Below are 26,069 nucleotides of genomic sequence, written 5' to 3' on the forward strand. Positions count from 1 at the left end.
AGAAAAGAGAGAGGGAGGGGAGAGAAGGAGATTGCAACGCAGTTGACCCGTGCGTAAATGTGACCATCCTCGCCGTGGTCCCTCCATCCCTCTGTCCTCTCCCCTCCAGCCTCCAGCCTCCAGCCTCCAGCCTCCAGCCTCCAGCCTCCAGCCTCCAGCCTCCAGCCTCCAGCGGCTTCTCTCTTACTCCTCCTTACCGGGATCACCTGCTCGGTGGTCGGTGGTCAGTTTTGGACCGTGGAGTCTCGGGTGTCTCGGCTCGGCGCCCTCCTCCAGGGGTTAGGAGGAGCGCCGGGTACAACGTCCAGGTTCCTGCCGGGTTTCGTGGCCACCGCCGGCGAGAGCCAAGGCTCTGAGCGGCGGGAGAGACGCGGCTCGAGCTCTTCCCGCTCCCGGATGCCAGTGATGCGGGGTCTGATCGCACCACAAAACACCTTCTTGGATACCATCGCCACTCGTTTTGATGGAACCCGTGAGTAATTATGAATGATCCATTAATGAAATGCTGCGCAATGGATTTCAGGAGCAGTTTTTTTTTTTAATGTGAATTATTCACTAAGAACACTGTTTAAAATACAAACTCCTCCAAAGTGCTTAAAGAGGATTAAGGACACGTTGTTGATACTCTGACTGGTACATTTATTTATGATGAATGAAAGCACAGCCTAATGTTTAACATATTAAACATTTATGAAGCAAAAGCCATCCAAACAGCAAGTTCAAGATGAATTAATCACGGGTCCTTACAGACCGGATGCAGACAATTATAGAGACAATAGTGTGGACAAAAATGCAGATAGTGGGAACATTAAATAAAGTGATAGTTTACCCTTAATCTAAACAGATGAACCTTTAAACCATTTGAATGTGAAAAAAGGCCTATAATATTTAATGCTCTGAGTCAGTGTATCAATTACCAATCAAAGGCATTGATTCGAGTTGTAACAGAGGAATCAATACAAAGTCATTGAGCCTGTGTAAACCTACACAGAAATCAGTCAGTCAGTCAATATGCAAACTGCAGTTATTATAGCTTAACACGGTTGCATAACCCAGTCCCGAAGGCACAAACTAACAGACAGGGCTGAGCAACAGACAGAATGTGCGGTGTGTGGATGAAGGAGATACAAGGAGTCAGAGTGGGATCTGTCTCTTTTCGGAAACAGGTGTCACCTACAGTGGCATCTGCATGTATTTGATGTGTCCCGTGTGTCCCCCTGAAGACAATGTTTTGTGCAATAGCTTTAATTCAATTAGATTTTTTTCATTCGTTGTCAACAGTGATCAGCTCCGCTCTAATCTGAAAGTGGACCAGATTGCACTTCCCTGTATCTGATCTGGAGCCGGGCAGCTTCGGTGTGCAGGAGATCCATTAGACAAAGGACTCTCATGGTTGAGCAGAGATTGGAGACTTGATGAGTTTTTCTGCTTTTGCTTCACAAAAGTAATAGTCCCCTCACCTGAGAGCTGCCCTCAGAATAATGATTAACACCTTTTAAAATACTGTCCGCTCCTTGGCTTTGCCTTCATATTCTGTCCATAAAAATCCCAAACACAAGTTGACTTTCTACAGTTAATGGCTGGTCATTCTAGGATCAGATGTCACTGAGTAGCAGCCCCCACACTCTATATTCCTGGATGACTCCCACATGGATAACTCCCACAGGCCTTCCAGTGTGTGTCCTTGCAAGCGTATAAGAAGAGAGCTGGTCCACCGTTTCCCAACCAGGACTGAATCCACACTGGCCCTCTTGAATCTGAGATTTGAGAATCAGTCAACTCCTCCTTTCCTGCAGCTCACCAACAAAGGCCACTATCAATGTTAATCAATTAGCATGAGCACATACTGTAATATACTCTGTTTGTCTAAAAGGATGATTTATTCTGAACCAAAAAACGGTGAATGGATGTTACTTTAACTGGTTATAGAGAGATAAATAACACCTCCTCATGCTTGGTGTGAGAAATAAGGTCTGGATGCTCATGTCGAGCTTTTCATTCATGATCACACTCTTGTGGTGAAAAAACACAGTGGTGAAATTTTAATGAGGAGCTTTTCCAACCAAATAACAGTGTAGCTGGTAGTTGATATGAGATAAAAAAGACAAAAAAACACAGCATGCAAAATGAACTGGGAAAGTTTTATGATGCTATCAAATCATCACACTAATGACTCAAGTTGAGAAATGCCAAGTCTGAAGCATCGGGGGCGGCACTTTGAGTCTCACTGTGACCAACTCTTTGTTTTTGATTTGTCATTGTGTACACTTGATAGCGGAATTCTGATACTGAGCATGTTCGCTGTGACTGAAAGCGAGTACTAAAAACCAGCAGAGCAGAAAAGGATTTTTAGGACTGATGCTGGGATCTTCCGTCTTTGCCATACAACATTAATGCAGCACAATAGCCAGGGAGACCCCAGGGAAATCTCTCTAGTTTTTCTTTCTCCCTTTTTTTCCCTGGCATTGCTGTAAAAAGATTAAGTAAGAGATCATTGTTAACCCAGAGATATCTCAATGCACGACATACATATTTATATAAAGAGATTTTAATTACTCACTTTGGGATGGCAGCGTTGGCCCAGAAGAGAAAGCCCAGCTATGGCTGCAACTAAGGGGCTTAAATGCAGATAGAAAAGAGCACAAATAAATGCCAGCTTAATACATATCACGATATGTGAGTATTTGTTAGTACAGTAGTTTGGATTGGGTCATACATCTTCTGAAAAAACTCTATAGAAGTGAGCAAGACTTCAAAATGACAGATTTTTGTGTGTCTTGTCAGGAGAGTTCTGGCACAAAGCTGTGGGCTTTAAGTTTTGAAGATAATGCAGAGTGAAAATGGGATTTACGTCCAGTTTGGGAAACACATGAGAGAGCTGGTTTAACAAACAACCCCGCACGCAGGAATCATCCAGCCATCATGGGCTTTCATCTTATTTGAAATGCCAGTTTTTTTCTCAACCATCCACTGTTATGTGACGTTATAAATTGATCATAGCTGACTAGTATTGAATAAATATTCTTTTTGAATACGTAGTTTAGCTTGTTTTCATACTGACATTAATATTACTATACCAACAATATACGCCAGAGGACTTGATGCATCACAAGTGCAGAATTCTGCCGTGCACGCAGTTTTCAATATACAGTATTTTTAAATGTTGAACCCTGTCTTTAGATCCATTACCAACCATGTGTAGCATGTGTGTGTGTGTGTTTGGCTTAAGATTGTGTGCACGGTGGTGAATGTACAGTATTGTGGCGGGTTGTCGCTGTCAGTGTTGTCAGCACCAGGGTGTATGGGAGTTCCCTTAGCTACTCGGCGGCTGAGTCTGAGTGGTTTTGTAGTTTAAGCTCACATTTTATTACACCTAGATTGTAGTGTGGATGTGACAGGCCTGCCGCACGCCTGAGGATTGTGCAGAAAACGAGTAGAAGTAAGGAAAATAAGAACACGGCATGCAGCACGAGTATGGAAGGAAAATTATGGAGCACAGGAACTGTTTCTCTAAATAAGATCACGTCTGGGAGGGAAATGTTCATGTTAGTGTGGATCTGACCAATAGAAACGCCCACTATTAATTTATAGTGATAACATGAAAATTTCCCCCCCAAAGATCTAGAGAAATAGTTCCTGTGCTACATAACTGTCCGTCTATACTTTGCTTTGAACAGTGTTCTTATTTTCCTTACTAATATAGATACAGTATATATATACATTTATACTGTATACATGTTGGATGTTCATATATATACTGCATACATATGAACATCCAAGTGCAAAAAACACAATGCTGCATCCTTCATATTTTAATGATATTTAAAGTGCAGTAATGATGTAATCCTGTGCTGTGGTCATAAGAACATACTTCATTTTGTAGTTATATTCTAATTACTATACAGACCACAAAATATCCACATGCTGTACTTGAAAAATAGCACTTGAAAAATGTCCACTAAGATGGCAACAGCTAGTAATGGATGCATGGCGAAGATTGTACAGGTTGTTGCAAATCTGAATATTGTTTCATTCGGCAGGTTCTGTCTGTGTCAAGTGAAATGACATTCACAAACAGATGAGTCACCGGCTATTGAGTGGTTACGGCAAAAGACAGTTAGCACCAAACACAATGTCATGCTGAACAATGAAGTGAAACAGTCATATGTTGTTTCAACGTGACAATGTCCCTGTGCACAATGCTAAGTCCATATAGAAACGATGTGGAAGAACTTCCCCGGCCTGTGTGATCTGACTTTAACCCCATCTGACGCAATCATGCGGCTGATCAAAAGCAAATAAGGTTCCAAAATATTTCAGAAAGCTTTCATCTGAGAATGAAGGCGGCATATTAATGCCCATGGTCTTGGAATAACATCTTTAACAACGGCATCTGAGATTGGTTCTTTTTCTTCTGAAAGCTTCAATGTAAGAGGGACCTAATGAACTACGCACAATGTGCTCGCTGCTCTTTGTTATTGATTTATTTCTACATTGTAGCAGGTATTCATCTCAAAAGTGCACCCCTTTTTTTCCTTTTCAATGGGAGAAGGGAATCATTAAATCCTATTATATTCTGTCACACTCTTCAGAATTGCCGGCTACATTATTCTTATGTTCAGAATTGTGCAGCCTCCCCCCCCCCCCCCCCCCCCCCCCCCCCCCCCCCCCCCCCCCCCCCCCCCCGCTGCCACACACAGTCAACACCGCTGCTGCTGTTGTCACCACAAATCCATCTGGCTGCATGTATGAGTTACACGGCGTCACACGTGTTGCAGCTCTGGTCCCACAGTTCTCTGTTGATGTTCTTGTTCTCATAAGCAGCAAAAAGTAGCTGCAAGAAATTCAGATACCTCACTGTGAACATGTGACACTTTAATAGAGCCATACATTTATCCTTTAAAAGGCCTTTTTTTCTCCACCAAAAATAGTTATAGTATAGCAGTATGTATGCAAATGTGCAAATTAGGTAACTTGAGCATCAAATTGTGTCTGTTAAGCTCCACCCAGTGAGGTTTACCTTGACCAATGAGATTACTTCTGCCTCTGAGGAAGCCTTTAATTGCGATCCGAATGTGTATACATCTTTAATGGAAATGTATCATTTTAAACACAACATATGTTGCAGGTCATCATTCTTTCAGTTGTATTACTGTGAGTCATAACGTGTTTGTTCTTCTTGGTGCTTTGAGGAGGTTCGGCCGGAGCCCTTACACCGAACACGCTTTATTTGTATATAGATTCTAACAATTCATTTTCCCCGGTTCATCGTCGTGCAATCTCACTCTCTCTGTGTCTCAGTTAATGCATCTTCCACTCTGTCTGTTTCTCACATTCAATCATGTTTTCCCTCTCTCGTCCTATATTGCTCCCATTCACCAAAGCGCAATCTCACAGACTCATTTATGTATGGACTTTAATCATCTCAGTGGAATGAATGTCTTGGCTGTGCGAGTCCCTTGTCATACCTTATTCAGTTTCATAAAAAGAAAATCATGAATAATTCAAGATTGTCCGCGTAACTCAGACGGTCAAACCATTTGTCAGAGTTCCTGCCTATATCACATTATGGCAATCTGACAGACAGTATGCTTCTGTGCATGCTTTTACTTCTGCTGCACAGACCAACTTCCCCACAAGAATCATTTAACATCATGTTATATTGGGGGGATATAGTTATCATTGAGCTATTATAAAAAAAGAATGTAGTTTCAGTCATCAGGAAAAAAGGGGTGGTCCTGAAGGTTGGTGATGTAGTGATTATGTGAACCCGGTTCCTAAATTAACAAAACATGTTCAAAAGACAAGTAGGTAAAGAACACAGGGCAGTTTGGTGCTTTGAGTTGCTTGACAGATACTGTATATCACAAGTATATGTTACATGAGAACTCATGAGAGAGTCGTATTGATTGTGATGGGCAAGATCTCAATTTCCCCCTGCGTTTATCTTTCTGTCTTGCAAAGTTCCTTATAACTATGTTAACTATTGCTCGAGGCTGTGAACATGCAGAAATTACTTCCACAATCTGGCGTGATTGAGCTTTACAGAGTTGTGAAGTCAAATGTATTTGTGCAGGCCATGTTAATAGAAGATGGAAATATTTTGGAGGGCATAGAGGTAGAGAGAGGTGGGGAAGACACACGGGACAAACTATAGAGAAAGAAAAGATTAATTGAAGAGAACAATAGCAGAAGATGAGAAAAAGAAAGTGAAGTGACTATCATTGAAAAATAAGCAGCGAGAATGTAAAACTCTCCCTGAGGAGATGCTCTTCAAAGTGAGCTGAATTACTCCGAAGCCTATCGGTGTGCAGAGGAGAACATGAAGCGAGAATAAACGCAGTGGGGGGAAAAAGAGAGCCGTGCATGACATTTTAATTTTGTTTTCTTTGAATTAGGATGACATCTAAGTGAAATTACAGATGACCTGAGTGAATGTGATTGAACGTGCCATAAAACTTGAAAGGGTCAGCTCACAAGTGCAATATAGTCACCTGGCTGTCTTAATAATATTAATATAAACTATAAATATTAAGAATTAGGACTAAACCGCTTTTTTCCCCCCACCAATCACAGTGATAGGTCAACACGTAGGCCTATGTGGTGTTTTGGTAATTGATGAGGTGGTTATGAGGAGGTAATCAAGGAGGAAGTGGGTCCTGTTTACATTCCAATGGCTTTTTTGCCATAGGGGAAAAAGGTGTAGGCTACACCCTGTAAACCAACATAAACCACTACACATTTCTAGCCATTGGCTAAAAGAAAAAACGTAATGTAAGTACCCAATTCAGTATAGCCTACTTATTGTTAACAAATGGTGATGTAAGATTAGATTTTTATTTTATGAAGTGTTATTTTGTAGATTGCCTCATTAAGTTCATTTAGATCAGAAACTACAAAATATGGTGGACAAAATGGTGGACTTTGTCTTGCTTGGTTGAGATTGCCAATCTGCGGAGTGATTTGATGCAAAAAAGTGAGGTGATCGTTTCATACTTGTTGTTGTCAGTGTTCAGTTGTTCTAGAATTGAACATTTAAGCAATTTAAATCAATCAAATATTTGGGTTTATGGCCAAATACCTGTAATAGTAAGTATTTCATTCCTGTTTTCCTCAGTTATACATTTGTACCATAGACTGTATATTATTATACTACTATACAGTCTATGCTTTGGACTGATAATGTTAGCATGCTAACACTCGTATACCTGCCAATTAAAAATCAGCAGCATTGTCATTGTGAGCATGTTAGCATGCTGGCGTTAGCATGTAGCTATTTTAGCATTAGGACAGTCTCCACAGCGCTATGGAGATAGGTCAGGCAATGCGGGCAATGCGAGAATGATTACATAGCTAGCTGCTAGCATGGCTGTACTCATGTTTTCAACTCAGTTTTATCTGAATTTTAACAGCTGGTCTAAAAGAGGACATTGTTTATGGGGTTTTTAGTGAGCAAACCGAACTAAAACAAGTGAAAAGAAGATTATAAGGTTTTGAAAAAAAGACAACGTTGTGCACATCCATGTAGCTAGTTGCTGGTGCAGAACAAAATAAGTGAATGTTCAAAAAAGGTAAACTTCCTCAGGAAGGCCGGGCTAAAACATTGTTTGTGTGTTAATTTGCACTAATAAAGTACTATAACTTAGTATAATAGTATAATAACTCAGTAGTATAAGTTAGAGTATTATGCTGTTGTGCGGACTTTACCTTCTTCTTTAAGGTTCTAAAAATGACAGGTTCAAATTGTGCCTTTGTGAACCAACACTTGGTCCTCGAAGAAGATTTTAGTTGATGATTTGAGCTACTCTCTTGTGACAATAAAATAAAATTTAGCAGAAGAAGAGACGCCATTTAAAGTGTCTCCCGCTTTGATTGAAGTGATGGATGCTTGTGCATAGACTGCTATCCATCTTTCCTAATTGTGCTTTATCCCTATTGTGTTTCTCCGTTCCTTGTCCTGCCTCTTGTTGTCCCTGTGACCTGCCCATGTTTCCTCCAACCAGACAGTAACTTTGTCCTGGGGAACGCCCAAGTCCAGTCCCTCTATCCCATTGTCTACTGCTCCGATGGCTTCTGTGAACTGACTGGCTTCGCCCGCGGTGAGCTGATGCAGAAGAGCTGCATGTGTCACTTCCTGTATGGTAGCGAGACCAGCGAGCCCCTCACCTCACAGATGCAGAAAGCTCTGGATGAACAACGGGAGTTCAAGACTGAGATCATTCTGTACAAGAAGAGTGGTAAGCCAGTGGATGGCTGGAGGATATTGTCAAGTTAACCTCATCATCATCAGCCAGCATCATGTTTGATACTGGCAGTGTCAGTCAAAAAATAGTTTTTAATGTAGGCTGTAAAATTCCAATTTCTTTTCTTTGAACAGGCTCAAAATTCCGGTGTCTGCTGGACATTGTGCCCATAAAGAATGAGAAGAGTGAAGTGGTTATGTTCCTGGTCTCACATAAGGATGTCACAGAAAATAAGGACGTGGACCATGACAATGAGTCTGACATTGGTAAGAGACAGCATGGAAAAGAAAATGAGGCATTTTAAAATTACCACTATAATTCACATGAAATTATCCAATAGAGGTTTGCAGCTGGGCCACAAATCTATCAGCAGACTTTTTTTCAATTCAGTTAAATTTTATTCATAGTATCAAATCATAACGAGTTATCTCAAGACACTGTACAGATGGGGCGACCTCTAGCTCACCCAGTAAGAGCATGCGCCCCATGTAGGCTGAGTCCTGCAGCTGCCCACGTTCGAGTCCGACCTGCGGCTCTTTGCTGCGTGTCATCTTCCATCTTTCTCCCAGCTTTTCTGTCTATCCACTCTCACTATCTAATAAAGGGAAAAAGCCACAAAAAATAATCTTAAAAAAAGACACTGTACAGATAGACACTAGCAGGGCACTGCAGGGCATAGCAGGACGTCGCAGGGTGTAGCAGGGCACTGCAGGGTGTAGAAGGGTGTATCAGGGCATAGCAGGGCACTGCAGTGCATAGCAGGGGCATAGCAGGGCATAGCAGGACGTAGCAGGGCGCAGCAGGGCACTGCAGAGCGTGTGATCCGTGATATGATTGAGGGGGTTTGAGAGTAGTCACTAAGTAAATAACGCCTTGGTAAATAACAAAATAAATGATTATTTCTAAATCCAACTTTGTCAAGAATGGCGGTTTCTGCCACGATGTCTCTATAGTTTTGTGTCCTTGTCTTCAGACAAGGAAACCGGCCTGGAGATCCGCCCCGTCAGCCGCCCTGCAGGCTTCAACGTGGAGCGCCGCCGCAGTCGGGCGGTCCTCTACCAGCTGTCCGGACACCTACAGAAACAGGACAAAACCAAGAGCAAGCTAAAGATCAACAATGTGAGACATTTTGTCCTGTATACCTTCCGTCATAGTTAGGATTTGACCTAAGGTGTTTTTTCATTTGATATTTTTGGAGGATAACTCTTTTGATTACAATGACCCCATGGCAAATGATGAAGGGTCAGCAGATTCATCTTGAAAATATGTGTTTTCTAAAAGAGACAACTTTCTTGACAAGTTCTGTTTTTAAGGGCTTAATTTGCAACACAACTTGATTTGCATTCATTTCTAAATTAATAAGATGAAAATTTGGAAATTAAAGCAACAGGGGTGTGATAAAACATACCCTTGCAGTGTGATCTTAATGACCCAGGACCTTAGTGGGAAGAACATAGCATAAAGGCATTGGAATTATTGTGGGGCCAGCTGATCAGGTATCATGGGTAACACAGGGTTATTTATTTGCATGAGGAGTATGTTAAGTTGATGCTCAGCTAAACCACCAGAGACCAGGGACGTAACAATGCACTCAAATCACAACTTTATGCAATTCATGATTTTAAGTTTACAATATGATTTTCCCAGGACAACAAATGTGCACCCTAAAAAAATTGCAACTGATTTTGTATTTTCTTTTAAATAACATAAAATTAATTAAAAATGTATAATTGGATTTATAAAAAAAACACATCATAATTACCACATAAATAGAAAACAGTCGAACAAGTGAAATGATAAGTAGATTACTGATTTTTTTAAAATCTCAATGCATTCTTACTTCCCTACCAGAGACACATTTGTGTTTTGTCATTACTTTGTACATGACTGATAAATACTTTGAAGGCACCTCATTTTCTGTTTATATTTCCAAGTTTGACTGATTAATTTAAATTTTCCTTTTGAATTATGTAGAATTCCAACAATAACCCGTCAGTGCTACAATTATTGATCAATTAATAAAAAGAAATCTAACCCAGTATTGTTAAATATGACTTTATTAGTAATGTTTGTGTGTGTGTTTCCACATCAAGAGTGTTCTTGGAGCCAACGCCAACCCAATCCCAGAGTACAAGGTGGCGGACATCCAGAAATCCCGTTTCCTCCTCCTTCACTACGGTGCGTTCAAGGCCGGCTGGGACTGGCTCATCTTGTTGGCCACGTTCTACGTCGCCGTCACCGTTCCCTATAACGTCTGCTTCACTGCTGTGGAGATACGAGAGGACGGCGCCTCAGCAGCGCGTAACCCTCCGAGTGTCAGTGACATCTTGGTGGAGATACTTTTCATCATCGGTAAGGCTTCTTTCACATGCTTTGCATATGTTGTTTGCTTGATTTTTGTCTTTGGTGTTTTAGGAATAAACTATATTAGGCTTTAGCTACACGGGCAATGCTTGTTGTCTTTTTATTGATTTATTGTATTAAATAACAAGGAACAATATGTCCTCCTATGTTGCTCTTACCTATTTAAGCATATTTTTTCCACTTTCTTCTAATATCAGTTTAAGGGGTAATCCCCTGCTGGTTTACATAATCAAATCAAGCAGCTCTGAAACCACCACACCGTCTCTTTTAATTGACCCAGTTAGCTGCACCTTAGTTTGCAAGTGCCTCCATCTCCTGCCATCACACAGGAGCTGTGTGCTAACTGAACCTCCTTAACAATCTCCACTTCTTCTCTACTGTAAATCTCAACCTGCCATCTCCCCTCTGGCAACCCAGTCCACTAATCCTGCCTTGAGGAAGGCTTGTTAAAGGGAATCTGTGCACAACCTGGATTACTGTCATGGGGTTTTCATTTTAAAGTTTCGATATTTTGGAGGAAAGAGAGTTGAGGAGATGTAAACCGTTCTCGATATGAAGCTTAGCACAAACACTGGAAACACGTCTCTGTTTGATGTAAGCAAAAAAAAGGCCACTTTACTTTGTTTCTTTATCGTTTGTTGGAATAAAAAAAGAAAGAAAGAGAAATAACGTGTTAATTCGGGATCTTTGTGTTGGCAGATATTGTGCTGAACTTCCGGACCACCTTTGTGAGCACGTCTGGTCAGGTCGTGTACGACGCCCGCTGCATTTGCATTCACTATGTCACATCATGGCTGTTTGTGGATCTGATCGCCGCCTTGCCCTTTGACCTGCTCTACGCCTTCAATATCAGCGTGGTGCGTTTCTCACACACACACACACACATGCATATGCATATTTGTGTATATAAGGGTGTTGGGAGAGTGCATATAAATCATTGGTCTGATTTACGTGCATTGTGTAGGCAGAGACTCTATGGGCGCTGCCAGTGGTAATAGACGTCATTGCTTCATCAATAACACTCTACTGCTGTTCGATTCTCACTCAACATCAATTTAATAAGACCTACAAATGCTAATGTTATGCTACAAAGATAAGGCATATAAAACAAAATACTATTTTTTATCTCTATATTTTCTGGCTTCAAAATCTTCATGGAGTAACCTTTAATTAAGATGATAAAAGAAGTATGTTTACTATAATTCACCGGTTCAGGCGTGCAGATTAGCCAGATGATGTTGAGTGCAGATACAGTACAATAGATTCCGTTGCGAGCTAGTTGTTGGGGGACTAGTGACTCTGCTCAGAAATAGTAGGTCTTTGTGTCTGTAAGGCAGAGTGAATGGTTGAGCTGAATTCATTAGTCTGAATGGATCCATATCTAGATATCTGGATTCATTAAATCCCATCTGAGTGGGGTGTAATTGATCTGTGTTGAATCCAGAGCTGCTTAACACACCACTTATAGGGCAATGGAACAAGCAGGGAATTGCAACCTCAGTTAATACAGAGGTGAGGAAAACAATCAATAAAGGAACAGTGTTTGATAAGGTAGTGTATGCTTCTCTGGTAAAAGCTGCGACTTTTTAAGCAAAAGTTAATCCCGAGTTAACACGTTTTTAAAGTTTTTTTAATCCCATCTAAGATTTAGACAATCCACGGATGGGTTTTTCTGCACTGGGAGTGAGATCATAGGGCAGGTCTTATGGAGTTACATTTCTGTCTTTATTACCTGCAAGATAATTAATGATCTGAGAGAAAGAAAATGTTATCACACTGATAGGAAAAAAAGGATTTTATGAGAGTTTTCATACCAATAGCAGAAATAATTATATTTCAGACTAAAACAAGTTTTGAGAGAAAGTATTTTCTCATGGAACATAAAAAACACATTGGTTTTGAGAGAAAATAGCAAAAAATATATATTTGAGAGTTTAAAAAAAACGTATTTTGAGAGAGATTTTTTTTTTCTGAGAAATGTTTTTAAAAAATTTGAAATTTATATATTTTTTATGTTCTGTGAGAAAGTACTTCCCCCCCCCGCACTAGTGTCGTGGCTCACTGTCAAGAAGCCTGATTGAAATTCTCACTGTGCATGGGTGATTTCTAATTATTAGGGACACTTTAAAAATGAAACATAAAATATAATTCTGGTTCAAAGCCTGCTAACTAATTCCATCCTAATGAGCAGTCTTGTGTGTTGGCGATGTTCATACGTCCAACTGTACGACTCCTCTGTCTCCCAGAACTTTGGGGTTCACCTGCTGAAGACGGTGCGCCTCCTCCGCCTCTTGCGCCTCCTACAGAAGCTGGACCGTTACTCCCAGTACAGCGCCGTGGTCCTCACCCTGCTTATGTCCACGTTCGCTCTGCTGGGCCACTGGATGGCCTGCGTCTGGTACTTCATCGGCCGCAGCGAGATCGAAAGCAATAGCCCCGCCTCCTGGGATATAGGTTTGTGTCTGTGTGTTGTTTAGTCCTGTGTGTTGCAACTTCATGGAAGGATTTTAATGGATGGAACGACGAAGACCAAAGCCAATACAATCGGTATGATTTGATCCAATCCAGAGTTTGAGGCATGCTTGTATATGCTCAGTGTGCGGTCTGTGTCTTTTTTACTGAGAAAACACTTCTAATTATGGGGATCTGTCTCCCCTCCTACTGTGCTCAGTAGTGCCAAACACCAACAATACTGTGATGTGCTTCAGTGGATTGGGCCTGTTTAAATCAGCAACTTGGAATGAAACGGGAGGAGAGAAGAGGGGTAACAGGGGTGGAAAGATTTACAGAAAGAGCCTTCGCTGATACCCAGATGGACGTGGGGGGGCTGTGGCTCAGGTGGAACAGCGAGTTCTAGGGGTGGTAATTGAGCGAAACACCGAACCTCAAATTGCTTCCAATGAGCAGGGCAGCGCTCCATTATTGTTAATGAGAGTGTGTCCATGGGTGAATGAGAGGCTTTTAAGGCTTTGTCTTTCTTAGCTTGAAAAGCACTATAAACGCTATATCCATGCAATTAGTAAGTAAGTCAACTTTATTGACAACACCTTTCATAGACAAGAGGGGTCACCAAGTGCTTTACAGTAAAACAAATAAAAACAACAGCACATAAAATACTACACTGGCTACTTAAATGCTTGTTTAAAAAGATGTTTCATTAGGTGTTTTCTAAAAAGTTTTCATAGAATCCAAGGCTCTCAAGGCTAAACGGAGAGACCAAAGAAAGGGCACAATCACCTCTGGTTTTAAAAGATCTTCTGGGAACAGTTTAAAGGTCTTGGCCCAAAGACCTCATGGAGCGACCATAATTACACAGGTTTTTATCACTCGGATGGAAATTCATTAAAACAGCATTCACTTCTTCTTGAGGTTACACTATTGATCCAATGTAGCATCCAATGGTAATGTAAAAGACTAGACATTTTCCTTACTCTACTTCCTGTTTTGTCTGACTGCCATGCTGGTCTTGTCATAGCTATCTCTGTCCTCTGACAAATTAAATGTCAAAACGTGGCAAGTATTGGTAAGTTAGAGTCTAAAAGTTAAAATTTAAAATAGTACCTCTATAGGCATAAATTGGCTGAGACCATAAACATTAGATGTCCATCACAATGGCGTTTGGTCCCAAAAGGGTTAAACAATGAAGAATACAATCAGAACAAACATCTCAAATGGACACATTTAGATATGATAAAAGGCACCGTGCATGGATTCAAATAATAACTGACATTATAAGCTAGTGTGCAGTTTCTGGCCTGTCCTCCTTCCAAATACACAAACACTGAAATAGTTAATCTGCCGTTCCAGCCTTGGTACCACTGCTTCTAGTAAAATCTATCATTGCATCTCATTCAATTGACTAACTCTTGTGGACTGCCCCTCCTCCCTCCTCCCTCCAGGCTGGCTTCATGAACTTGCCAAACGCTTGGGAACGCCATACTTCCTGGCGCCGCTGACCTCCCTGTTGGGAGTCTCCGATTCACCTCAAGGCGCCATGACAGCCGGACTGACCAATTCCAGCCAGCGGAACGGCTCGGGGTTGGAGCCGCTGACCGGGGCGGGTCTGCTGGGTTTAGGCCAATGGAATGGCAGCAGGACCAGAGCGAGGAGCGGCTCGGGGACCACGCTGAGCGGCGGCCCGTCCGTCAGGAGCTCCTACGTGACGTCGCTGTACTTTGCTCTGAGCAGTCTGACCAGCGTGGGCTTCGGCAACGTGTCAGCCAACACCGACTCTGAGAAGATCTTCTCCATCTGCACCATGCTGATCGGAGGTAGGAAAAACACAACACCAAAGAAGTCATACTTTGTTGTCCGTGGAAACTTAAAATCCACAATTTTTTACTGATAGGTTTTTCTGTTCACTTGTTAAAATTTCAACCTGAACCAAAGTGGTGGACTGAGCATTATTTTTCTACCTTTGACCAGAGCAGCCACTTACACAGTACTAAAAGCTGTTCTACACAACGCCTTTAACTGCCCATTTTGTTAACAATAGTACAGTGACCCCTAAAACTGAACGATGGCAGAAATCCTCTAAGCTTTTCTGGTGCTTTTGTCTCTTTGTCTGTAGCGTTAATGCATGCTGTAGTGTTTGGTAATGTGACTGCCATCATCCAGAGGATGTACTCGCGGCGTTCCCTCTACCACACCCGCACCAAGGACCTGAAGGACTTCATCCGGGTGCACCGGCTGCCCAAAGCCCTTGAACAACGCATGATGGAATGTTTCCAGACGACCTGGTCTGTCAACAACGGTATCGACGTCAGCGAGGTAAAAGGGGCTCACCGCGTCGGGAATAAGTGATTAAATGCCTTTGCCCACAGAGAATGTGAACATATGATGGCATCAGGTTACTCTAGATGGCATATTTCTGAGAATGTCCGACTCTTCCTTTACCATTCGGAGACGGGTATGTGTCTTGGGTTGACCTTGTCAGTTACAATGGGATCAACTTTGCGTGGCTTCTCCAATTGAAAGTGGAAATTCTGGGACTTTCCTTAAGGAAACTGTTCAAAGTCATGAGAGGATTTGGGTTTTGGGTTCTATAAACTGGGGCAGCTAGCCTAATTTTGTGGATTAATGACCTCATAGACACTAAACTCATTCTTGATGTGTTTTACCATGGCTTTAAATCTAGATAATCCTTTTTAAAGAGATGGCATGATGGGGAAAGACGCTTATACTAAGGTACTGACCCCTGATTTTTTGCTTTTCTAGCCACACATACAGTGGGAATTCACTATATAATATGGTATAGTAAAGTATATAGAGAGCTGTTGCATTTGCTGTAATGAACGATATTTGGGTTAATGTATAAAAGGGAAAAAAGCTCATCCAGAAACTGTCATGGTTGTATCATTTAGTTGTGACTAAGTGGGAAAGTTAAAGGTTTAATTTTGCATTTTAATTTAACCCCCCATTTCCCAATTCAATTCAATTCAATTTCAATTCACTTTCATTTATTTATAGTATTAAATCATAACAACAGTTATCTCGAGACACTTTACAGATAGAGTAGGTCTAGACCACACTCTTTAATTAATAAATACCCAACAATTCAAGTAAATCCCCCAAGAGCAAGCATGGTGCCATCCTAATCCAAGGAAAACAAAGTAAACTCCCCAGAACTAGCAGTCACATTGAAATGACGACACGCAAAGAGATAAAACTATAAAAGAGATAGGGATTCATCCATAGTTTTAGAACTGTGTTCTTTGTATCTTTGTTTCAGTGCAGAGGGGATATACACTCTGTTCTTCCCATTCCCTCCACAGCTGCTGAAGGACTTCCCAGATGAGCTGAGGGCCGACATCGCCATGCATCTGAATAACGAGCTGCTGCAGCTGCCGCTCTTTGAATCGGCCAGCAGGGGGTGTCTGCGCTCCCTCTCCCTCATCATCAAGACCTCCTTTTGCGCTCCTGGGGAGTTCCTCATACGTCAGGGTGACGCCCTCCAGGCTATCTACTTCGTATGTTCAGGCTCCATGGAAGTACTGAAGGACAACACTGTGCTGGCCATTCTTGGTAAAGAACCAAAAACAGCATGTGTATTTATGTTATTGTCCTCATTTTATTTTTTATATGACAAATTTAGGATTTTTTGGAATGAAAATTGAAAGATTTTGTTCCAAAAACGGAAATGAGCTGCTTTAGTAAAAACAGACGAACTATCAAATCCCAGCCATCAAACACCTATAGTGTTGAAAGGAAATTAAAATGATCGGGATATACATATTTTAGTTTGTGCAGATATATTAAAATTCAAAATGCACATATTAGATAATTAAACCATAAGAAAATATATATAATAAAATATAATGCAATACATGCCAAACACACTCTAAATCATATAGCCAACACCACTGAGGTTCAGCACCATGGAGAGCACCCATACCCACAATGAGATGCTACAGGAGGACTGGCTCCTTCTATTTATCCATTTTCCACACTCACTCTTTTAGTTAAATAAGTAGGTAAGTTATTATATTGTTATATTATTAAATGTAATAATGTATTAGTTATTGAACTGAAACGTCTCCAGCCACCACCATACATCGGTACGTATGGGGACTTGAACCAGCAACCCTCTGGTTCCCAACCCAACGGACTAAGCTACTGCCACACCTCACCCACCTGAGCTCGTGGGCTTCTGTTGTAGTGCAGAGTCCTTTTGCTTCCTGAATCTTTAAGGGCTTCTCCGTCTTGGACTCCAAACCATAGAAGCCCTGCTAGATTTCGGCAGTAAAGTAACTCATAAACCACTGTGAAGCAAAAAGAAGACGGTGTGTTAGCTAACCTAACCACCGCCAGGGCCATTCCCATAGTAAATAATGGAGATCTGCACGCTTTTTTACTGCGAAAGGTTCATGTCTCTTATCTAAGAGGATGAAAGACATGTAAGAGACTCAGGGATTTAATGGCACCGTAATAAAAAGCAACACAATACAGAAAACTTTAGGGTGTTGTTACTCTTATTTTAAGAGTTTGTTCATAGGGGCATACAATCTACAAAATACTTTGTAGCAATACCAGAGTTGTTGTAGCATTAGGAGCAGAAAACAAGAAAGGGCTTTTTATTTCTGAGGGAGATATTAGACATCCAGAATTTAACAGCCATCCAGACGGCTTTTATTAAGAAGAACATGATGAAAGAGAGCAGCCGAGTGCTACATTATGATTAAAAACTGCAATTATCCCCATATTAAACTGCCCAAAGACTGCGACCCAAAGATTGAACAGTTTGGGGAGCAGCAAGAACCTGAACAGGGAATCCATAAAAAAAACCTTCACTGATTTGAACACAACATTAACAAAGAATCCCTTTATAAAGTTGTCATGGCAAAGGTGTTATACATCCAGCAGACATGGAGCAACAAAATTATTCATGTAATGCAATCATATTTCTGGGCTCCTGATGAATATAAGTCCAATATTACCAGCAACCCATCATAAATAGGTGGATATGATAACAAAACAGGAAGAGGATTCTAGCAGCCTCGCACAGCGAGAACAACACTGACGCTTTCATTCTGCATAACATCGATGAAACAGAATAGAGAAACACAAACAGCCCTGGAATGAGTTCAGAACGGTATGAAGCGCAGGGAGCAAATTGGCAACACTCTTTTTTCATATTAATAATCTAACTGGTGTAAATAATGAAGTGACTGCTGCCTATAGAAGAAAGACATTAGCATATTCGACCTGCTGTGTATATACATGCACATTTGCGTGAATATTGAGGTGCACAAACTAACACATTCCCCTCCTTTCTCTCTCCTGTGTAGCTGTGTATTTGTATGCACACACACACACACACAGACACACACACACACACACACAGACACAGCTTTCTTTGGTATTGCCACTTTTACAGCTGTGGAGAAGACAGTGAGGTAGAGAGAGGAAGCAGAAAAACACAATAATCTGTATCCATCCATGTGTACCTCATGGTGAATACTATAAGAGAAATATAAAATAGTCAAACCAAACACGTAACCTATTTGCTTTGGATTGTGTTTTTCTTAATAACCGCATTGGATTGATATTACTTGAAGTATTATAATACCATGGCCACTTGCCAGTAATTTAACTACAGGATACGAATTGCATATTCACATTTTGGGGAGTTGTGCTTTTTAAAGTTATTTTTCCGGGGGTTTTTCCCTTAATTAGACAGACAGACAAAGATGTGTGAAAGGGGGAGAGACATGCAGCAAAGGGGCCGCAGGCCAGATTCAAACCCGGGCCCGCTCCGTCGAGGAGCAAGCCTCTGTATATGGGCACCCGCTCTAACCACTGAGCTATCAGGGTGGCCGAGTTGTGCTTGTCGGCATGTTTATTACTTGCTGTGTTTTCTTGATGTGGACTATTCCTTATGTTGGGACACTTCCTGCATTGTAGTCTTTCAATGGACTGCCACCAGTCGTGGTAGAAGCAAAATGTACCTATGTACTTATGTACTTATGTAATGTACCTTATGTACTGTATGTAAAGTAACGAAGTGAAAATACTGGTTAAATGAACACAGATGGCAATGCTTAGAGTTTCCTTTTGGCTTCTTTTGAGAATTTTATAATTATGTTAATGCTGGGCCAATATCGAAAATATAGGAGTCAGTTGAAGCTATAGAGCGTAGTTTCTGTGGCCCCCATGAGGAATTCTAAGTAATGACAACACCACTGTCGGCGCATACGCATGGTACAGCCTCCTGTGATCGTGCGTGTCTCATCTTATGGCTCATACTTCAGCTTCCAGTTTAACTACGTCCCACAATGTATGTGTGTCTGCTTTCCAGGTCGGGGCGACCTGATTGGCTCCGACTGTCTGACCCAGGAGGAAGTGATTAAGACCAACGCCTGTGTGAAGGCCCTGACCTACTGTGACCTGCAGTACATCGGCCTGACGGGCCTCCGCGAGGTGCTCTGTCTCTATTCTGACTACGCCCAGAAGTTCATCACTGAGATCCAGCATGACCTGACCTACAACCTCCGGGAGGGACACAACACAGAGGTACGTGAATGGCCCATGCTTTTCTGATCACTGATCACTCTGCACACAGGGAAAATCTTAGTTTGAAAAGTTGGGGACAAAGAAACACACATAAGGTGTCAGAAAGGTTTTGCGTTGTCCATTCATCAATCCCCCGCCAATTATCTGAATCTGTGTCAAAGTGGCAGCTGGCTTAACAAAGCAGCCCGGACATCCTTCTTCCCAGCCATCCTCCAGCTTGCCCAAGAAGTTCTCAGGCCAGATGGGATGTGTAGTCCCTCATGCATGTTTTGGTGAATCTCCTCCTAGTGAAACATGATCTGAAGCATCCTGATCAGGTACCCAAACAACCTCTTACTCTCACATCACCCTATATAGAATCTGTAAGGTGTAACAGCCAGTCTCTCTGTCCAGCTTCCTGGTATGTGATATGATCACTATCAGTATTAATATCATCATAAAAGTGTATTGCAGATAAGTAAAATCATATTCTAAATGCCTTAAAGAAAGAAGACTCCCTCTGTTTTTATGTGAGACTCAGCCGTGCGGTGACCTCCTCCACCCAACATTTTATGCAATGCTGGAGTGATGGCTTTGCACTTAAAAAGGATTAGCCATCTGGACTGGGAGTGAGGAGAGGAAGCCGCGGCTCCTGCTTGAGATGCAGCCAACAGATAAATACATGAGCTAAACATGGCCGATTCAGATGCCTGTAACATACAGATGGATCTCAGCTGCAGCGTACACATGAATAACCAGTATGTACTGGAAATAGCCAGGCTAAAAGTCAGAGTGTGAGTGAGTAAGTCCAAGAGAAATATCAGGGGACAGACAGTATAGCAACATGAAAACTATTTAAATTATACATCATGGACCTTCTAGCTTTAGTATACGGGCCCATGGGATACAGGAAATCCTTTATTCTTTGCTGAAGGAGGCATCTACTGTATATCATATCTACTCTGGAAACATGTTGATTCTTGCTTGATTATGACAACTAATCCCCCCCGATTGGCTGTAAGTCCACTTAGTTTTAGTCCTTTTTTTTTAATGATAAACAGCTTAGCTCTATAAAACGAGCGAGTTAGGGAGAAGGTGTAAGTACATGAAAGGATTCAGCTCACATATGGATAGAGAAATCAAGCAAGACATTTGCAGCTATTGTATTTGCTCAGCTGTCAGGCCTCACTGGCCATTTTTTTAATGTTTCCATTTGACTTTCAAGCCCATTAAACAGTTTAAACGTGACATAAATAATATGTGAATTGGGTGTGCTTCTAGCTCTGTATCTGTATCTTTCCGTTAAGGAAAGGGAGCACTTGAGCCGCTCTTCAAACCCTCTGTTGCAAAACGTGGATTAACTGTATATATTATTCGGTGCCTTTTTATTGAGCATCATCCTCGCCTTTGCGTGTATTGTCGGAAAAATAGACTTAAGCATGAATAAACGCTTCAGTTCAGGTCGCCCGTTAGACACAGCTGAGGTGAGGTTGTGCAAACAGCTGCTCAGATAAAAGTGAAATCATATACGTAGACGTGCGTAACAAAACGTTTCTGACATATTTTAACCCTGTTGCAATAAAGTAGCTTTTGCAGGGTTCAGGAATCCCAGACATGAAAAGAAAGACGGGTTGGGGCCTTAAGTGTGTTGGAGTTGCCCTTGACCCCATACGCCGGGGTGCCCATATTCACCTAGAGCGACAGCAGCACTGAGATGGGCATGGGACTAAAAATAGCGCCAGCAGAGGGATGGAGGAGGAGTGGGTCATCCCTGGCTGGATAAATATAGAACAACAACCAGATGGAGATGAGACGAGAAAACATCAGGACGAAAGGCAGTGGTGAGGAAGAGGAGGAACCTCGCTGATAGTTGCCGTCACGTGCCGACACACATGCAGCTCTCGCGTACCAACATACCGTTACACAGCATGTTTGTGCATGCAGATACAGAATCATTTACATACACGTACATAAACACACTGTGTTGTCCAATGTTGTCTCATGCCTAATACATCTCAGATGCATTTACACATATTACATGTACGGTGAGTAACCATATTTCAACATCTCTCACATGCAACATACACATATTTCCCTTGCTTTACATCCATAATTATGCCAACATTATTGTATGGAGGCCTTATAGTGGCACGCTGCATATCAAGGGTGGCACGTGCTGATGAAATGCCAAACAGACCCTTCTCCACTCGGATCCCTTCAGGCAAGCCACTGCTAAAATTAAACCTCTGTGATCTAAAAATACCAGTCGAGCACGTGGGCCAAAGACATGATGGAGAAGACAACAAACAGAGGGGAGGGGAGGGGAGGGTGTGAGGGGAGGGTGAGGGAGGTGAGGGGAAGGGGGGCAGGGTTAAAGAGAAAACTGAAGTTGTTTGCCAGTGTTTTAATCAGCTTTAAATTAAAGTCCACAGAAGATGCAGGAAATATACATCCGAAAGGCAGCCACCAGTAACGACCGGTGACAGCATGATTTTTACTTTAACAGAACAATCTGTTTGGATATGACTTCTTAGGAGTCATAAACATCCAAAACCTCTTCTTTTATATTCTTTCATCTGAGATTATGGAGACCCTTCAGAGCTGAATGTCTTTGGGAGTGAATGGCGTCGATGCTTGCTTGGTTTTGAATGAGAGCGCTCCTTTGCAGCGCTGCTGACAAACTGAATGAATATCGGCGCCATTGCAGATTGTGAATGGCTACTGTTCACTCGGTGATGCGTTCAATGGCTCAGCAGCCCCCCCATCTGGTGAAAGACTGACTTCAACATTCCTGACCTGATAATTCTTGCGCTGTGTGCCAATTCAAACCTACACACTAATGCTGAGCATAATAGCATTGGAATTAACACCGTCAGTATGCATGCATACTAAAGGATTACACTTTGTTGTGTTCTGTCCTCTTTTTAAATCCTCAGGCCGGCTGCGAGAGCAACGGAGGGATCATGAAGAAGCTTCCGTCCATCAAGGAGGACGAGGAGGGATCAGGGTCCGAGGGTGAGAACTCCCCTCTCCCCAAGATGCCTACCCCGAGCCGGCAGGGCAGAGGCCTGCGGTCACCACCGTTGCCGGCCAAAACCTTCAGACCGGCGAGCGATCGCACCCGGCCCGCCAGCCTGCAGATCCCCGCGCTGAGCTTCAGCTGCCTGCAGCCGGACCTCAGCCCTCGGTGAGGAAGCAGTCGCTGGTTTAGGGACCGAGTGTTACCTTGTTCATCCCACTGTGTCAATTTGACATGTGACAACACAAACCATCTACAGGCTGATTTGAGTCCCTGGAGAGGTGGCTGGAGGAATCCATTCACTGTAGTAGCCTACAGCTGTGTGAGGGTGCTCGCAAGCATAAACTGTGTCACTGTGTCGGATTTCCCAAAAAATGTTGGTGCTCATACTATGAGTGCTAAAGAGACTTACCATCTCTAACAGAAAACACTGTCCACAAACTGCTCCAAACAGCTCTATTGGAGTCCAGCCTTTACTTCCGTGACAAACGCGCGTCACTTTGTAACACGCGTCATAATGCTCGCCTAGCTGCTAGCATAGCACGCCCTCATGCTCCGCTTCTGACTGGCTAGTAGTGCTGACCTTGCTACTATGCATGTGCCACTCCCAACGTACAGTAGATGGGAACAGAAGGGACATGCCTCACTCTGTAGCTAAAACAGAGAGCTCAACACACAGGGTGAAAAGAGGAGCTGCAGCAATAAGCAGTACAGCAAAAATGTAGTGTTTTGTTTTAGTTTTTTTAAAATGAACCACATATTTTGATACAACCTCTAAATACAATTATGAACTGGAAAATTAGCAAAATACGAGCACCATAAGGGAAAAAAGCTGCATCATAGTGGGAAATAAATCTTGATTACTTTGACAAATCTCTCTACGAGAAGCATTCATGAATTCTCTTTTAAAAGAACAAATCATGCAATCAGCAATGAGGAGAGAAATGAAGATGTATTTGTATTTGCGTGATCTTAATTGGGGTCCTGGAGATCCCTGACTCTAAAGGGTTTTCTATGGTTAGGTATATGTTGTCTTAAACAAGGAAAAGCCATTAAAAATGAATATCATCACTTTCTTAACTTCTTGTTTTGTGTGCAAGACATTGACTCACTCTTGTTGTTGTTGTCTGTCTCCAGGCTTGTAGATGGGATCGAGGCAGAAAATCAAAGTGTTTATGACCGAAAGTTTCATTTTTCTCCCACTGCTTCTCCAAGTTTTCTTCCCAGCCCTGATTCAGCTGCCTCAGGTTAGCACACACACACACACACACACACACACACACACACAAACACACACGCATAGTGCATATAAATCATCCATGTGTGACTGTGGTTGCACTTTTGTTTAGGTGGTCTGTACAGCTGCAAAGATACATTTTTTGAATAAATCACTAACATATTCTTAATTATCAGTCAGCTGTAGTCCTTACTTACATGTTTACGTGTGTATATGCATTTGTGCATTTCTGTGTCTGTCCACAGGGGCCCATGATGACGGCGACACCATGCAGGCTATCGCTAAGCTAAAGCATGAGGTAAAGCTGGTCTCACAGAGAAAAACTGTAACATTGTTGATCAGAAATGACAAAAAAAGAGTTTTTTTAATGAATATATGACTAAGGCCAAATGCTCATTTGTGTGGTCCACAAATTAAATGCAATGTCATAGTTATTTGTCAGCAGTGGTGGAATGTAACTAAGTACATTGACTCAAGTTCTGTACTCAAGTACCAATTTGAGGTACTTGTACTTGAAAGCATGAAAGACAAGACTCAAGTACTTCGTTTCATGCCACTTTGTTCTTTCTACTCCATTACTCCACTACAATAGTTACTAGTTACTTTACAAATTGAAATGAAGTGATTAAACGATCAAACACTTAGTTGATTGACTGTTGAACAATTTTGATCGTTTCCAGCTTTTAAAATGTGAGAATTTTTCTCCACTTACTTACGTTACATACTTTTTCCTGATCTTAACATAAATTACATATTTTTACCTAAGTAAGATTTTTAATGCAGGACTTTTACTTTTTTAAGGTATGGTACTAGTACTTTTCTGTGAGTCTGTGAGTTTCTGTGAGTTCCAATTGTGGCTTATCTGGTTTTTATTTGTTATGATGAGGGCACTTTGACTGCACAGCCCATATTTTCTGTCAGTTGTCAGAAAACTATTCACATAAATGTTTCTTCATTTTCAAACAGCCCTAGTTATTTAAAAAAGAAGAAGAAGTAGTCCATATCTACAGCTAATGAAAGACTGGGATGCAGTTTGCATCCCAATTAAAATTAAAAAAGGAGCATTAAGAATTAATTTAGCTCAATCCATGCAGCGCTATAAGCCAGGATTGACCTTCATTGTATTACAGGGACTGTCCCAAACCCATTAGTACTGACTCCTGTCTCCTGTCTCCCGTCTCTCCAGATGAGCGTCCTCTCCCGCCAGGTGACCTCGGTCAGTCAGGAGCTGCAAGAAATGACCAATCTCCTCAAACCGCTCTTCCACAACCCCTCCACACTGCTGATGGCCGGCACTTGGACTCGGCCTTCCAGCGTGTCATTGCACAGCTGCTCCCCGGCCCCGCCCCCTTTTACCCAACATGCACCTGTGGATTGCTCGGATGATCGCAGTTCTCCCTCCATCCTGGTACCTGAACCGTCCTCTCTACAGCCCGGCATGAAAAAGCTTTCGCAAGGAGATTTGGATCCGATTCAGTGTCCCCCCTCCCAAACCCTCCCCTCCCATCCCCCCCCAGTGTCCCATCGCTCGGCTCCCCCGTCACTCAACACCTCACCTCAGGAGCGCAGAGTTGTGCCACATCCCTCCTCCATCTCCACCCCCTCTCTTTCTTCATCAAGCCATCCATCATCCATCACCCCCCTTTTGGTAGACTTATCAGAACCTGATAGTCAGCAGCCTCAATCCCATCTCCTGTTCATGTCCCAGTCCGAGTCCCGGTTCATGTCTTCGTCTTATCCCCATACCCTTACCCAGTCTCAGCTCCAGCCTCTTCTCCAGCCCTCCAGCACGGCCTCACACCCTGGAGAGGCCGTCCTGAACCTGCAGAAGGTGGAGTGGGGGGAGCAAACCACCCAGCTCAGCTTCATCAATGAAGGACAGTCCCCGATGTGAACACTGGAAGAAGATCCAGACACTCAGATCCTGACAGACAGGACTAACCAGCATGCCGCACTTACTGCATGACAATCATGTGTCCATATTTTGGCATGTGAGTTAAGATGTAAATACATTGACTTTAAACTATTATGACAATAAACAACAGCTGTATGCAGATACAATAATAAAATAGTAGGTTTTACAGTTTCATTTGGATTTGTTTGACAGGATCAGTAAGAAGCTCCAAGCACTTCGGGGGGGACCACTCTCTAGCATCCACCTGCCTTACGACACCAGACGCTCACCACACTCAGCTTGGTAGAGAGGGAGGGGAAC

General features: G+C 42.3%; 1 protein-coding gene across 2 annotated transcripts; it reads left to right on the forward strand.

Annotated features, from left to right (window-relative positions):
- LOC117939608 (potassium voltage-gated channel subfamily H member 3-like) lies at positions 1-25,940 on the forward strand. Of its 2 annotated transcripts, XM_034865066.1 has the most exons (16): positions 1-103; positions 159-472; positions 8,004-8,237; positions 8,378-8,509; positions 9,217-9,362; positions 10,337-10,595; positions 11,307-11,464; positions 12,854-13,061; positions 14,507-14,878; positions 15,178-15,377; positions 16,382-16,631; positions 19,405-19,619; positions 22,535-22,785; positions 23,755-23,864; positions 24,100-24,152; positions 25,041-25,940. In XM_034865066.1, the coding sequence occupies exons 2-16, from the start codon at positions 397-399 to the stop codon at positions 25,746-25,748; spliced, it is 3,372 nt and encodes a 1,123-aa protein (XP_034720957.1). In that variant the 5' UTR covers positions 1-103; positions 159-396; the 3' UTR covers positions 25,749-25,940. The 2 variants fall into 2 exon arrangements, with proteins under 2 accessions (XP_034720957.1, XP_034720958.1); XM_034865067.1 differs by lacking the exons at positions 1-103; positions 24,100-24,152 and having other exon boundaries at positions 165-472; positions 25,041-25,495.
- The last annotated feature ends 129 nt before the right edge of the window (positions 25,941-26,069 follow it).

Source organism: Etheostoma cragini, chromosome 24 (assembly GCF_013103735.1).
Source record: "Etheostoma cragini isolate CJK2018 chromosome 24, CSU_Ecrag_1.0, whole genome shotgun sequence".
In the NCBI taxonomy this organism is placed as follows: Eukaryota; Metazoa; Chordata; class Actinopteri; order Perciformes; family Percidae; genus Etheostoma; species Etheostoma cragini.

What these genes read in the sequence shown, in the direction of transcription:
- LOC117939608 (XM_034865066.1), top strand. Translation starts at nt 397, where the DNA reads ATGCCAGTGATGCGGGGTCTGATCGCACCACAAAACACCTTCTTGGAT. An exon ending in TGACAATGAGTCTGACATTG is followed by an intron (nt 8,510 to 9,216) that starts GTAAGAGACAGC and finishes CCTTGTCTTCAG; the next exon opens with ACAAGGAAACCGGCCTGGAG. An exon ending in CACTGTGCTGGCCATTCTTG is followed by an intron (nt 16,632 to 19,404) that starts GTAAAGAACCAA and finishes TCTGCTTTCCAG; the next exon opens with GTCGGGGCGACCTGATTGGC.